The following is a 16482-nucleotide window of genomic DNA, read 5'->3' on the forward strand; positions in this document are numbered from 1 at the left end:
CTAAAGAGAGTACTTCACAAAAGGAACAGTATTATAAAGTTTAATTTTGCATGTAAAAGAGATAGTTTTCTTCTTTTTTCCACTACCATAATGATAATTTCTGTCTTTCTTTTTCTCCCCTTATCAGCATTCAAACCCAGGACATGCGGGTCCTTTCCCGGTTGTTTCAGTACATAATAATACTATCAATCCAACAAGCCCAACAACAGCTACCATGGCCAATGCTAACCGTGGTCCAACAAGCCCATCTGTAGCAGCAATAGAGCTTATTCCTTCAGTAACCAACCCAGAGAATCTACCTTCATTGCCAGATATTCCTCCCATACAGGTTAGTGAAGTAGAACAAATGATGTAAAAGTTAATTCTGTTAATCAAAAGTAATTGGCATCATTGTGTTAGTTGTGTTCTTGATGCCAATAGCACATTCAAAACTATATCAAGAAGATAGATCTTGCCTGCTTAACTCTGAAAAGAAAGGAGCAGAATAGTGTGTTACAGGGGAAAAAGAGAATCTTATGGCACCTTAAAGACTAATAAATGCTGTTTGGCATAAGCTTTGGGGAATGCAACCCACTTCATAAGACCCATTTAAATAGAATGTGAATAAACATATTCTGAGAACAGATATAAACTCTGACTTGAAAACCTGTTGTACAGCTCCAGATGTGAAACAGTGATGATGTCATCAGCAGTGTCAAATCATTTTGACACTCATTAAAGGCATATCACCACTGCTTACATGCAATTTCAGGATGCATGTGATTTGTTCACAATGCAGCAAAGCCATGTGCACCCTGAAACTGCCAGCAAAAATCCTACACATGAATTTACACTGTATTGATACATAAATCTGAGAAAATGTTTCAGTTCAATTGGGTATCTTTATCTAAGATTACATGTTCACAGAATGTAATCCTTAATTAAAGTCAGATTAGTTAGCCCATTTCTGTATACCTATCTAGTCAGGTATTAAAGACATTAAGTTGCCATGTTTTTCATCTGGCAATAAACCTTTGGGCCCTTTTAGATGTAGTAGGGAATGCATAGCTCTCTTTCTATATTCCTGCACTTGATAAATGTATTTAAAACTCATGGAATATGGGTCGGGGAATTTAAGTGGGTAAAGACTAGGATGAGAACTGTAAACTGGAAAGGGAAAATTTGTTCAGTATGTACTGTATGTTCACTTCTGTATTTATGACTGAGAGAAAGCTTAAAGCTTGTTTCCTAAAACTCACTAAATCTTTGTTTTTCTGCAAGAGTTGCAATATCCTTTTTTGAAGGCTACTGTTCATTTTGTGGACATGCTATTCTCTAGCATCCCTTAGTATCAAATAGATAAAGTGGTGCCTTGCATTACGACGTTAATTCGTTCCAGCCAAATCACTGTAGAACGAAAACTTCGTAATGCAAAAATAAAAAGCCAATTGAAACGCATTGAAACCCCTTCAATGCATTCCAGTGGGCTGGAAACTCACCGTCCAGTGAAGATCCTCCATAGGTCGGCCATTTTCGGTGGCTGTCTTGCGAGGAATCTGTCCAACAACACAGTGGGGAGCCATTTTATTTACCCGGTGGCCATTTTGAAACCGCCAATCAGGTGGAGGAAAATCATCGTTTTGCGAAGAATCGGTTCCTGAAGCAGGGAACCGACCATCGCAAAGCGAAATAAACACATTCATACCATCGTTTTGCGATCGCAAAAAGATCATCTTAATGCAGTTTTGTCGTAATGCGGGGCAATCGTAAAGCGAGGCACCACTGTATATGGGGTAACGAAAGATTTATCTGTCTGTTCCCCATAGTATATTACTCAATGATAGTTTTAAAATATCCCTAGTGAAAATACTGATGATTCTCATGCTGTCATTTCTAGCATGCTGAGATTTGGCAGAATCACCATGTGGCTGTTCTCCTTTATTTCAGCTGGAAGATGCGGGTTCAAGTAACTTAGATAATTTACTAAGTAGATATATCGCAGGCAGCCATCTACCCCCTCAGCCTATAAGCAGTATGAATCCTTCCCCTGGACCCTCAGCCCTGTCTCCAGGCTCATCAGGTAAGCTGGGAAGAAACAGTGGGATCTTAACTATTCTGTTTAAAACAACTAGTGAATGCTTTACACATCTCAAGACTTTTAAAGAACTGGATGTTTCCAAAAAGTTTCCCTGTTCTTTAAAATCACACCCCTACTCTTGAAAGATTTAACCAGTTACTTCTATCAGCTTTTACAACGTTGCTGAATGTACTTCTTTCCTCAGTGTATGTATCCTTTACATCAAACACCCAACCTAATGCCCTCTAGATGTTTTTGACTTGACCTACCATGACCTGCAACTAATATGGTGAATAATGAGACATTCTAAGAGTTGAGATCCAAACATCTGAAAAGTGCCTGATTGTGGAAGGCCACTTCACATGGTCACAGTTTAGTCTAATGTGAAGGTAATTGTTCTGTAGAGATAGACAGATATATTCCTCATGTAATAATCTGTTAAAAAGTCATTGTAGCTTAGAATTTAGTGAAAAGAGGGCACAGTCAGTGTATTAACAAGAATTTAGAAAACATTGCCAGGGGAACCTGGAAATAAATGGAGGAAAACATATTTGTGGCTTCATCAGTCCAACAGGATTCCGTTTCAAGGTACATATCCACAATTGTTGTCTCCATACTATTGCCTTCAGTTCACTTAGAAAAGGATGTTTAATTTGAAATAAAATGTCTGTACCATCCTTTGATATTGTTTTCCCTTCATAAGATCAATAAAATCTATATCATACGATGCATTATCAATAAAATTAGTACAGTGGCTCTGAAAATACGAAGCTCAACAACAGTTTGTATCTACTTCCAACTAGTGCTTTGGTAAAATTACTAATTCTTGGTATTTTGTGCCAATGTGGACTTGAAGCCCCTCTCCAAATTCAACACCCACTATGTAATCTAAACATTCACCATGGCATAGCTTATTTCTGCTTCTGCTGTGGAATGTTGAAAGGAAGTGCAAGAATCCAGGGGATAGAGATTGAGACAGGAACTTTGGCCTTTCTCTATGCACCTTCACCAATGAATGCTAAAATTCCATTGGATCATTCTGTACACTTGTCAGTTTATGGTATCTCCTTTAAAAACTATTGCTATTATTAAACATATTTCAGACCAGTGTTCCTTGTACTCCTTGAACCTTTTGTCTGGCACTAATTCTTATGCCCATCCACCTCTTTAGCTTGGGAGCTACTTGTCCTTGTCCTCCACTCTTCCTCAATAGCACGTTGGACGCCTTCCAACCTGAGGGGCTCATCTTCCAGCATCATATCTTTTAGCCTTTTGTTTCTGTTTATGGGGTTTTCTTGGCAAAGATACTGGAGTGGCTTGTCAATTCCTGCTCCAGGTGGATCGTATTTAGTAAGAACTCTCCATGACTAAACACAAGAACAAATTATGATACCAGCATATATTGATTTATATTCTCCTTGAAAGCATCATCGTTGTTGTTGTTGTTGTTGTTGTTTAGTCAGATCATGTCCGACACTTCGTGACCCCATGGACCAGAGCACGCCAGGCCCTCTTGTCTTCCACTGCCTTCCGGAGTTTGGTCAAATTCATGTTGGTAGCTTTGATGACACTGTTCAATCATCTCGTCCTTTGTCGTCCCTTCTCCTCTTGCCTTTACACTTTCCCAACATCAGAGTCTTTTCCAGGGAGTCTTCTCTTCTCATGAGATGGCCAAAGTATTGGAGCCTCAGCTTCAGAATCTGTCCTTCCAGTGAGCACTCAGGGTTGATTTCCTTCAGAATGGATAGGTTTGTTCTCCTTGCAGTCCAGGGGACTCTCAAGAGCCTCCTCCAGCACCACAATTCAAAAGCATCAATTCTTTGGTGGTCAGTCTTCTTTATGGTCCAGCTCTCACTTTCATACATCGCTATTGGAAAAACCATAGCTTAGACTATGCGGGCCTTTGTTGGCAAGGTGATGTCTCTGCTTTTGAAGATGCTGTCTAGGTTTGTCATCACTTTCCTCCCAAGAAGCAGGCATCTTTTAATTTCGTGGCTGCTGTCACCATCTGCAGTGATCATGGAGGCCAATAAAGTAAAGTCTCTCACTGCCTCCATATCTTCCCCTTCTATTTGCCAGGAGGTGATGGGACTAGTGGCCATGATCTTAGTTTTTTTTTTTTTATGTTGAGCTTCAGACCATTTTTTGCGCTCTCCTGTTTCACTCTCATTAAGAGGTTCTTTAATTCCTTTTCACTTTCTGCCATCAGAATGGTATCATCTGCATATCTGAGGTTGTTGATATTTCTTCTGGCAATCTTAATTCTGGCTTGGGATTCCTCCAGTCCAGCCTTTTGCATGATGTATTCTACATATAATTTAAATAAGCAGGGGGACAATATACAGCCTTGTCGTACTGCTTTCCCAGTTTTGAACCAATCAGTTGTTCCATATCTAGTTCTAAATGTTGCTTCCTGTCCCATGTATAGATTTCTCAGGAGATAGATAAGGTGGTCAGGAACTCCCATTTCTTTAAGGACTTCCCGTAGTTTGCTGTGGTCCACATAGTCAAAGGCTTTTGCATAGTAAATGAAGCAGGAGTAGATGTTTTTCTGGAACCCTCTGGCTTTCTCCATAATCCAGTGCATTTTAGCAATTTGGTCTCTAGTTCCTCTGCCCTTTCAAAATCCAGCTTGTACTTTTGGGAATTCTCGGTCCACATACTGCTGAAGCCTACCTTGTAGGATTGTGAGCATAACCTTGCTAGCGTGTGAAATGAGTGCAATTGTACGGTAGTTGGAACGTTCTTTGACACTGCTCTTCCTTGGGATTGGGATGTTGACTGATCTTTTCCAATCCTCTGGCCACTGCTGCGTTTTCCAAACTTGCTGGCATATTGAGTAGCACCTTAACAGCATCATCTTTTAAGATCTGAAATAGCTTACCTGGAATGCCATCACCTCCACTGGCCTTGTTGTTAGCCATGCTTTCTAAGGCCCACTTGACTTCTCTCTCCATGATGTCTGGCTCAAGGTCAGCAACCACACTATCTGGGTTGTCCGGGATATCCAGATCTTTCTGGTATATTTCCTCTGTGTATTCTTGCCACTTCTTCTTGATGTCTTCTGCTTCTGTGAGGTCCCTCCCATTTTTGTCCTTTATCATGTCCACCTTTGCACAAAATGTTCCTTTAATATCTCCAGTTCCTGCTCCAGGTGGATCACGTTTAGCCAGAACTCTCCACTATGACCTGTCCATCTTGGGTGTCAGTGCACGGCATAGCCCATAGCTTCTCTGAATTACTCAAGCCCCTTCACCACAACAAGGCAGCAATCTGTGAAGGGGTTGAAAGCATCATATATATGTACAATTAATACTTTGCCGTCAGTGGTCCTTGTCTTTAGGTACATAACATATTTTAAAATGTAAAAGGTATATGTTTTGCTTCCCAGAATATTTAGTATGGTTTTCATTGGAGTGGTTGTCAGAATAATCTTGCATTTATATGGTTATTGGAACTTGAAAGATTTATATTAAATTTAATAATTGCTGAGATCAGAGGAACTCTTGTGAGACTAATATTGAAGTATTTATCGAAGTGAAGTGTTGTTAGATAAAGTATGTATCTCCACTATACAGTAGTGCCTCGCATAGCGATGGCTCTGTATAGTGATGAAATCGCTTAGCAACGCTGTTTTTGTGATCGCAAAAGTGATCACTTTGCGATGTTCCCTATGGGGAAATTTCGCTTTGCGATGATCGCAGGGAAGCGATAATCGCAAAGCTCCCATTTTCGGCCAGCTGATCAGCAGTTTCAGAATGGCCGCCTGCTGTTATCAGGCACAGATTCCTCACTTTAGAGGCACTGAAAATGGCGGCGCTATGGAGGATCTTCAATTAAAGGTGTGTTTTAAGCCCATAGGAACGCATTAATCACGTTTTAATGCGTTTCTATGGGTTTTTATTTTTGCTTAGCGATGTTATCGCTTAGCAGTGATTTTTTTCTGCACAAATTAACATCGCTAAGCGAGGCACCACTGTATAATTAGGAGTGCATACTACTTTCATGTATATAATGTGATTTATACTGATGTTGATAACTAGTTATATAGTTTATGCTGTTAGTATTAAACACTGGTTTGTCTTGTTTTAGGTTTATCCAATTCACATACCCCTGTGAGGCCCCCTAGTACCTCCAGCACAGGGAGTAGAGGCAGGTAAGTTACATCATTTCTAAAACAGCTGGCAAAGTCTTGTGGATATTTACAGAACCTTTGAATGTATTGCTTAGGTACAGAAAGTACCAGTTTAATAGCGAAATAAACTTTACAAATGCTCTCATGTACTAGAAAACAATGAAATAAGAAGTTAAGGCTGTCATTCTAACTTCTGCACTATAAAGGGAGGAATGCTTGATACCGCCCCTTTGTGCTCATTTAGCATTTTACACATTGTGCATGTAAAGTTTTGCTTCATCTTTTAGACAAAATCTTTTGCTATTTAAGCTTGGCAGTAGAGATGAGCCTTTTGGTGCGGCACCTGCGCAGGTGTTCTGTGGGCGCTGCATACTTCACTCCCCTGCCTCCTCAAGGCGATTGCCCACTCAATGGTAGCAGCGTGCTTCCCTCTTCCACTTCCTCTGGCAGTTGAACTCAGACGATGTGGTGGGGCAGGGCAGCCTGCAGCACTGCTTCTGAGTGGATATCTGCCGTAGGAGGCACACTGTTGCTGCTAAGTGGTCAGTTGCCCAGAGGAGTGGGGGACCGAAGCACACTGCTGCCAGTGAGTGGGTGATCACCTGGAGGAGGCGGGGAAGGAAGTGTGTGTGTCCTGCAGAACACCTGTGTGGGCACTGCACTGAACCACCAAAGCATAGTTCATGCGCATCTCTAGTTGGGACAGTGGCATTCTGTACTAGGTCAATGTTTCATAAGATGGAGGGTTCCAATGTTCTATAGTGTCAGTTAGTCTTGTGCCAGGCATGTGTACTGCTGCAGAGCCCATTTTTGTCAGCGTTTTTACAATGTCACAGATTCTGCTTATATTGAATAGCTGTGCAGTTAGCAAATCTAACAAGATGTCTACAAGAAAAATTTGTATCAAATAATTCACATTTCATTCCAAAATAAATAAATAAAAGAGAACTCCACTCAGAGTGTGTTACCTAATAGAGAATAAATACTTTCTTTAACTGACTGTCTAACCTGGGAATTGCAGCAAAAAGAAGGCCAGAGGAGCAAAAAATAGATGCAGTAGCTAATTTGATCTGATAAGGAGATGCTGTAGCTGGAGATTATAAACCAGGGTATCTAAAGCACCAATAATGTCATTAATTGAAAGAGCCGTCCCTTAAGGAGGTAAGAGGGACGGTTTGTAGACAAAGGGCCTTTTCGGCAGCTGCCCCCAGACTATGGAATGCCCTCCCGACTGAGATTCGTCTGGCGCCGACGCTGATGACATTTCAGCGCCAGGTCAAAACCTTCCTGTTCCAGAAGGCTTTTAATTGAAATAATATTAGCTGTGGGTCTGATGGCAATTTTAATTGTATTTTAATTGTATTTTAATTATTTTTATCTTTTACTGTATTGAATTTTAATTATTGTAAGCTGCCCAGAGACCTCTTGGTAATGTGGGCGGCATATAAATAAATAAATAAATAAATAAATAAATAAATAAATAAATAAATAAATAAATAAATAAATAAATAAATAAATAAATAAATAAATAAATAAATAAATAAATGGAAAATAATATAAAAAGCAATGTGATGTGATAAGGATTCATGGCTTATGAGTATGCAGAAACTATACAAGAGGATCATCTTACTGATGTTTAAAAATAATTCTTTAGTCATAACTAGATCTGAATATCAGAAAACATGTAACTGCTTCTGACTCTGATATCACTGAATATTATATAATTTCCAAAGTCTTTCTCAATGTAAGGGGCAGTCCAGTACCGGACCTTCTGTTTCTCCGTCCCTTTTCAAGATTTGGAGAACCTAGTTAGTTTACATACTTTGTCATTTCTGAGTTTAGATGTAATGAGGAATTCTGGGTTAAAAGAGGAAGAAAAAGCTTTTGATCTCTTCCTTGTGGACATGTAGAGGATAGAGGGAGGGAGGAGGCTGATGGAGATACTTGTTTGTAGTCATGATATTGAACTGTTTAGCCTTATGTCTCATGGACAACTTGAAAAAACTCTTATGCTTTCTTTTTCACTTTTTGATGAATCTCACAAGATTGTTTTGAGGATAAATGGAGGCAAATGTAGTTGCCTTCAGCTCTCTGTAGGAATGTATGTACTTGAATATTTCAAATAAATTCAGCCTTGAAATAAAAATCTTGAAGGCGTTTGTTGTCAGCAAAAATGATTACAAAAATAATTGTAAGCCATTATTCCTCTGAACAGATTGTGTAAATTGCAACAATTTAGCCATTTTTTCTGACATTTGAACAGCTTGTATATCTCCAAGATTCTTCATACCTTACTTCAGTTTGTATGTAGTAGAATACTATGACAATTATTTCATGTTAAGTATAGAGTGATTTTATAGCTATAATGACAGTTTTAGTACTTTACAATGAAGTGCTTTCCCAGTTAGCTTTCACTGTGTTATGAGGAATGTGTGATTCTGAGAAATATAATGGAAGGTTATTTTGAGGTGCGATTCAGATTTGCCTTTTTTACAGCTGTGGTTCCTCTGGCAGAACTGTTGAGAAGAACAATATTAGTTTCAAGCCTGACCATGTGAAAGTTAAGCAAGAGCCTGGCACTGAAGAAGAGGTATGCAGTTTTTCAGGGCCGGTAAAACAAGAAAAAACAGAGGATGGTCGACGGAGTGCCTGCATGGTAAGACTCTTACTGTATGTTGTACCATGATTCCTTATATCTAAGGATAGGCATTTTTAGGTATGCTAGAAGGATGTTCTTTTCCCTCTCTTTGGACCTTAGAGAGTCTGACCCATTTGAGACAGCTGTTTCTAACACCCCTTAAAATTTGTCCTCTAAAATGGCAAATTGTAGACACATTGTGAAGGCTCTTGGGGGACACAGGTGGTCATCTGAACAAAACTTTGCCTTTCTTGGCTTGCATTAGACCTTAAAATGCCTTTTGTAGAAATGGCAAGTGATGGCCTATCACCTCTAGTTTTCAAAAAAGGGCCTTTTAAAAACTGGAGTAAAATAGAGGAAGTTGCCTAAATGGCAAAATGTATGCCTTGAAAGTTCTGAGGATGCAATTTTCTTTTTAATGAATTCTTTTCAGGGGTGTGGGGAGTAACACTGGGACTCAAAAGGAGAAAATACAGTGGAAGCAGTACAGTAGGACCATGGTATGTACAGGAGATCAGTTCCAAGCCTCCCTCCCTCAGATGCCCAAAAGTGTGGGTATAGAAACACTATATTTATATCAGTCTCTGATTCCCTCTAGTGCCCCTTTATGGTAATACACCACGTAAACACATATTTCTGGGTGATTTTATTTACTCTGTTTCCCCGAAAATAAGACCAAACCTGAAAACAACCCCTAGTATGATTTTTCAGGATCCTCGTAATATAAGCCCTACCCAAAATAAGGCCCAGGTAAGTGAACCCCCCCCCCTTTCACAGATTGCTACCTTCTCATGGCAAAGGAGCTTGAGTAATTCAGAGAAACTATGGGCTATGCTGGGCAGGGACACCCAAGACTGACAGGTCATAATGGAGAGTTCTGACTAAACGCAATCCACCTGGAGCAGGAACTGGCAAGCCACTCCAGTATCTTTGCCAAGAAAACCCCATAAACAGAAACAAAAGGCTAAAAGATATGATGCTGGAAGATGAGCCCCTCAGGTTGGAAGGCGTCCAACATGCTACTGAGAGTGGAGGACAAGGACAAGTAGCTCCTGAGCTAAAGAGGTGGATGGGCCAAAGCCGAAAGGACGCTCAGCTGCACATGTGCCTGGAAGTGACAGGAAAGTCTGGTGCTGCGAAGAAAAATACTGCATAGGAACCTGGAATGTAAGATCTATGAACCTTGGTAAGCTTGATGTGGTCAAACAGGAGATGGCAAGAATAAACATCGACATCCTGGGCGTCAGTGAACTAAAATGGACAGAAATGGAGGAATTCAGTTCAGATTATTATCATATCTACTATTGTGGGCAAGTATCCCTTAGAAGAAATGGAGTAGCCCTCGTAGTCAACAAAACAGTGGGAAAAGCTGTACTGTGATACAATCTAAAAAATGAGAATATTGCAATACGAATCCAAGGCAGACCTTCCAACATCACAGTAGTCCAGCTTTATGTACCAACCACCAATGTTGAAGAGTCTGAAATGCCAATTCTATGAAGACTTACAACACCTTCTAGAACGGACACCAAAGAAAGATGTTCTTCTCATTATAGGGGATTTGAATGCTAAAGTAGGGAGTCAAGAGATAAAAGGAACAACAAGTAAGTTTGGCCTTGGAGTTCAAAACGAAGCAGGGTGAAGGCTAATAGAGTTTTGTTAAGAGAACAAGCTGGTCATCACAAACACTCTTTTCCAACAGGACAAGAGGCGACTACACATGAACATCACCAGATGGGCATAACCGAAAATAGATTGCTTATGTTCTCTGCAGCCAAAGATGGAGAAGCTCTATAGAGTCAGCAAAAACAAGACCTGGAGCTGATTGTGTCTCTGATCATCAGCTTCTAATAGCAAAACTCAAGCTTAAACTGAAGAAAGTAGGAAAAACTACTGGGTTAGTCAGGTATAATCTAAACCAAATCCCTTATGAATACACATTGGAAGTGAAGAACAGATTTAAGGACCTAGATTTGGTGGACGGAGTGCCTGAAGAACTATGGATGGAGGCTCGTAACATTATACAGGAGGCAGCAAAAAAAAACATTGCAAAGAAAAGGAAATGCAAGAAATCAAAGTGGTTGTCCAAAGAGGCCTTACAAATAGAGAAGGGGGAGAAATGCAAGGGAGATAGGGAAAGTTACAGAAAATGGACTGCAGACTTCCAAAGAATAGCAAGGAGAGACAAGAGAGACTTCTTAAATGTACAATGCAAAGAAATAGAGGAAAATAATAGAAAGGGAAAAACCAGAGATCTGTTCAAGAAAATTGGAGATCTTAAAGGAACATTTTGTGCAAAGGTGGACATGATAAAGGACAAAAATGGGAAGGACCTCACAGAAGCAGAAGACTTCAAGAAGAGGTGGCAAGAATACACAGAGAAATTACACCAGAAAGATTTGGATATCCTGGACAACCCAGATAGTGTGGTTGCTGACCTTGAGCCAGACATCCTGGAGAGTGAAATCAAGTGGGCCTTAGAAAGCATGGCTAACAACAAGGCCAGTGGAGGTGATGGCATTCCAGGTAAACCATTTCCAATCTTAAAAGATGACGCTGTTAAGGTGCTACACTCAATATGCCAGCAAGTTTGGGAAACTCAGCAGTGGCCAGAGGATTGGAAAAGATCAGTCAACATCCCAATCCCAAAGAAGGACGGTGCCAAAGAATGCTCCAGCTACCATACAGTTGCACTCATTTCACACACTAGCAAGCTTGTGCTCAAAATCCTAAAAGGTGGGCTTCAGCAGTATGTGGACCGAGAACTCCCAAAAGTACAAGTCGGATTTCGAAGGGGCAGAGGAACTCGAGACCAAATTGCTAACATGCATTGGATTATGGAGAAAGCCAGCGGGTTCCAGAAAAGCATCTACTACTGCTTCATTGACTATGCAAAAACCTTTGACTTTGTGGACCACAGCAAACTATGGGAAGTCCTTAAAGAAATGGGAGTTCCTGACCACCTTATCTATCTCCTAAGAATTCTATATGTGGGACAGGAAGCAACAGTTAGAACTAGATATGGAACAACTGATTGGTTCAAAACTGGGAAAGGAGTACGACAAGGCTGTATATTGTCCCCCTGCTTATTTAACTTATATGTAGAATACATCATGCGAAAGGCTGGACTGGAGGAATGCCAAACCGGAATTAAGACTGCCAGAAAAATTTCAGCAACCTCCAATATGCAAATGGAGGTTTGGGATTCCTGCTTCTTGGGAGGAAAGCGATGACAAACCTAGACAGCATCTTAAAAAGCAGAGACATCACCTTGCCAACAAAGGTCCACATAGTCTAAGGTATGGTTTTTCCAGTAGCCATGTATGGAAGTGAGATCTGGACCATAAAGAAGGCTGACAGCCAAAGAATTGAAGCCTTTGAATTGTGGTGCTGGAGGAGGCTCTTGAGAATCCCCTGGACTGCAGGGAGAACAAACCTATCCATTCTGAAGGAAATCAACCCTGAGTGCTCACTGGAAGGACAGATCCTGAAGCTGAAGATCCAATACTTTGGCCATCTCCTGAGAAGAAAAGACTCCCTGGAAAAGACCCTGATGTTGGGAAAGTGTGAAGGCAAAATGAGAAGGGGATGACAGAGGACAAGATGGTTGGACAGTGTCATTGAAGCTACCAACATGAATTTGACCCAGCTCTGGGAGGCAGTGGAAGACAGGAGGGCCTGGCATGCTCTGGTCCATGGGGTCAAGAAGTGTCAGACACTACTTAATGACTAAACAACAAGTGAAACCCCACCCTCCACCACTGTGCACCACTATGCAGGAACCTGACGTGACTGTATTTGAAAAAATGTAGATTGTTGTACAGTAGTGCCTCAACTCACGACCATAATCCATTCCAGAAGATGGTCGTAAATCAAAATGGTAATAAATTTAAGCACCATTTCCCACTGAAATGCATTGGAACACGTTTAATCCGTTCCAGCCCCCCAAAAATAAAATAACCAAAATAAATGAATAAAGCACACAGCAAGCTCGGTTGCTGGGGCTTAAAAAAACCAAAAATTATGCAGACACTAAGCGCCGTGGCTCGGGCTTTTTTAAAAAATCAGAAATTAACAACACAGCAAGCCCCATCGGAAAGCACTGGGGCTGAAAAAAAATAAACACACACAAAAATCACAGCACAGAAACATAACCCCCCACAGCCCAAACCCACCCTGCAAAACCCTGTAAATGTACTTACTCAGAAGCAGAAAGCAGCTCCAGGCAATCCGAAGCCTCCTCCGACGCACACTCTCTAACCGTTGGAGAAAAAGCTACAAAGAAGCTTTTCGCCGACCAACGGTTAGCCCTGTAATTTGAATTCCCCGTCTTTTTTTCCTTGCCTCTTTTGATTGCAACTCGAAGCTCCAGCTGCAAGTTGAAGCAAAATTTTGTAGCCGGAGCTGGTCGTAACTCGAAATGGACATATGTCGGGACGGTCGTAAGTCGAGGCAGCACTGTACATGAAAAAAATAAAACATCCCCTGAAAATAAGCCCTAATGCATTTTTGGAGCAAAAACTAATATAAGACCCTGTCTCATTTTCGGGAAAACACGGTAATATTTTCAGGCAGTGGATGAGTGAAAGTGAGTGCAGATCTTGTGGTTCTACTGTACTATCTCCATAGGAGCTAAACAGAATCATTGGTACTTGTTTCCTAGCACGTTGCTCAGTTTAGGATAAGTCCCTTATTACAAAATGCTTCAGCCCTTACCAGCCAATGGGGAATGAGCCCCCCACATGTACATTCATATGTACATAGTATATTGAAGAATGATGGTCGTCTCCTCACTTCAGGTTTTTCTAAATGTATTCTCGACAAATGTTTACAGTCTGTAGTAATCAGATATGGAGGAAAGGTCAATATGAACTTTTGAAAGAACTGAGGTGTGTGTGAAAACAACCAGGGGCTAAAAATGATGGCGAGTCTAGTTATACTGTAGTCAAAAATGTAGGCAGTGGCTGAGAAGCAAGGACCTGATGGATGGAAAGATGGAAGGAGAGATCCCCATCCAGGGAAATTCAGTTAGCTTTTCTTTTTATCCTTTTATTTTAGCTTAGCAGTCCTGAGAGCAGCTTGACACCACCACTTTCTACAAACTTGCATCTGGAAAGTGAGTTAGAAACACTGGGAAGTATAGAAAACCATGTAAAAACTGAACCAGCGGACTTGAATGAAAGCTGCAAACAGTCTGGACATGGTCTTGTAAATGGCAAATCTCCAGTGCGTAGCCTTATGCATCGATCTGCTAGGACTGGAGGAGAAGGGAACAACAAAGATGATGACCCTAATGAAGACTGGTGTGCTGTGTGCCAAAATGGAGGAGATCTATTATGTTGTGAAAAGTGCCCAAAGGTTTTCCACCTCACATGTCATGTACCCACCCTCCTCAGTTTTCCAAGGTATGAAAACATAGCAGTGTTCTACACAACTTGAGTTTGGTAAGGTTATTTAATATGGTTATTTACAAACATAGGTATCCATCAGTGGCATCCATTAACAGGCAGCCTCACCAAACATATACCTTGCAGTCCTGTGGGGAAACTAGCAGACCCTGCTGTTGCGTTAAATTGCACACAGCGAAGTACGAGTATATCAGAAGGACTCTTGGGTGAGGTGAAATAATCGGTAAACTGGGGCATTAGAGGAACTCAAAACTTTAATGGCCAGGTTCACAACCCAATCATTGTTTCTGATTCATTTTTATTAATTGGCTAAAATCCTGCTGTGTAGCTCCATGTGCACAAAGCAAAAGTGCAGCATTAAGGAACAGTGCAGTATGGCGGCAGTGCTATTCATATTAGGAAAAATGAAAAGAAAAGTGAAAAATAAAGAAGACAAAAAGATTGTCGTGCTTTAAAGACTAACTGTTATATTTTAATTTGAGCTTTCATGGTCAAGTCCACTTCCCTCAGACCTGAGGAAGTCTTTAAGGTGACACAATATTTTCATCTTCTTTTCTTTTTTCTTTTCTTTTTGTCTGATATGCTAATACAGACTAACATGGCTACCTATTCTAAAACTAGTGCTATTCATGAAGCATTTCTACATGTGTTCCGCACAGTAGGCAAAATGGGAGCTGCAGGATTGATTATGCAATTTAATTAGGCAATGCTGGTTGCTTGGATGTCATGACAGGTGCACTTTTGATGGCAGAACTTTTAAGTTACGCCAGAATTTATAAGATTTCTGACATTGGGTGTAAATTTCTTAGTGTCTAGGAGGAAAAAATCTACAGTGATTGAGATACTAGTGTTGATGGCGATCATGCTGTAGACCATGGAGTAAGACTGCAAGTGCTGAATGTTATGAATATTGTAAAATAGTATCAGTGCTGAGAAACATTCACAGAGACATGTTGATAATTTTCATAATTGGATTAACACCAATTAAAAATACCAGTGTTCTGCTTGGAGATTTTTACAAGCTAAGGTGTACTTTTTGGCCTGAATGTATGTATTCGTTATTTTTTTCCTGTTCTAGTGGAGAATGGATATGTACATTTTGTCGAGATCTTAGTAAACCTGAAGTAGAATATGATTGTGACAACATGCAACATAGTAAGAAGGGGAAAACTGCCCAAGGTTTGAGTCCTGTCGATCAAAGGGTAGGTGTCTGGAGTTGTTCTTATCTTTCTCTGAAATACAGATTGCCAAGATGCTTGTGTCTTTCTTTTTGCTCTACTATTTGCTTTCCATGGACAGTTTTAATCAGTGCTAAAGATTTTAATTAATCCTAGGTAAGTCTTATCTGCAGTTTATTTTAAATTTTGTATAGGTTTATTTCTGGTACCATGCCTAGATCAACTGTGCTTTGTGCCACCTCAGAATATGACTTTAAGAAGTCAAGAGGAGCTGTTTTCCCTCCTGTGTTTCTTACCCTTCACCCTCTAAATTTTCTATTACGTCTGCTTTTGTTCCATTTTCTCAGGTATATTCCCTTCTTCCTTCTCTATAACTGCAGGTAGTTGTCCCTAGAATGATCTGTATATATATATATATATGTTCCAATGACATGACAGAAAACACCATTACTATTTGAGACTGGCCTGAGTGGCAGGTCATTTTCATCTCTATGGCTCCACTGCGATCCTCCGTAAGCAGTGGTGCATGAGACTTCTGGAAAGCTCTTTAATTTCTGGTAGAAGACCAGAGGACAGTCAAACAGGAGAAAGAGAATCTGGCTAAACTCTCACTTTGTGTACCCTATCACATTTTGGCTAGTAGGGTAAAAGATATGGAGGATAGCCATGGGGAAGGAGAGAATATTCCTTCTCCCTGTTCTCTATGAGACAGAAAATGAACTATAGAAGCTCCAATCCAGTTTTCCTCTTATCCACAGGAGGGGAATGGGAGAACTCTGGATCCTATGGATTCAGAACCCTCCCTCCCCCTTAACTTGTTTCAAAACGTCTCCTTTATGCCCTCTGTGTGGTTGGAGAAGCACCACTCCCACAGAGGAGGCTTCCTGGGGCAGACTGTATCTGTTTGTAGATTTATGTCTTTGCAGGTGTAAGAGAAAATAGTTCAAAATCATAGGGCCTCTTGGACTTCCTCTCAGGAACCATAAGATTACAATTGTAATCTAACATGTTCATATATTCATGGTGTTTTGCACTTCTTTGAGTTACAAATATGCTTGTTAAAATTA

General features: G+C 40.5%; 1 protein-coding gene across 4 annotated transcripts in view; it reads left to right on the forward strand.

Moving 5' to 3' along the window:
* Window positions 1-16482, forward strand: part of TRIM33 (tripartite motif containing 33) — a 113573-nt gene that overhangs the window by 85311 nt on the left and 11780 nt on the right. For all 4 annotated transcript variants that reach the window (XM_072997151.2, XM_072997152.2, XM_072997153.2 and 1 more), the window contains exons 11-16: window positions 128-328; window positions 1927-2059; window positions 6149-6212; window positions 8688-8847; window positions 13888-14234; window positions 15316-15439. In XM_072997151.2, the coding sequence (XP_072853252.2) occupies window positions 128-328; window positions 1927-2059; window positions 6149-6212; window positions 8688-8847; window positions 13888-14234; window positions 15316-15439 (1029 nt within the window). The remainder of the gene's footprint in view (window positions 1-127; window positions 329-1926; window positions 2060-6148; window positions 6213-8687; window positions 8848-13887; window positions 14235-15315; window positions 15440-16482) is intronic.

The sequence above is a fragment of the Pogona vitticeps genome, chromosome 4 (genome assembly GCF_051106095.1).
Source record: "Pogona vitticeps strain Pit_001003342236 chromosome 4, PviZW2.1, whole genome shotgun sequence".
NCBI classification, from domain to species: Eukaryota; Metazoa; Chordata; class Lepidosauria; order Squamata; family Agamidae; genus Pogona; species Pogona vitticeps.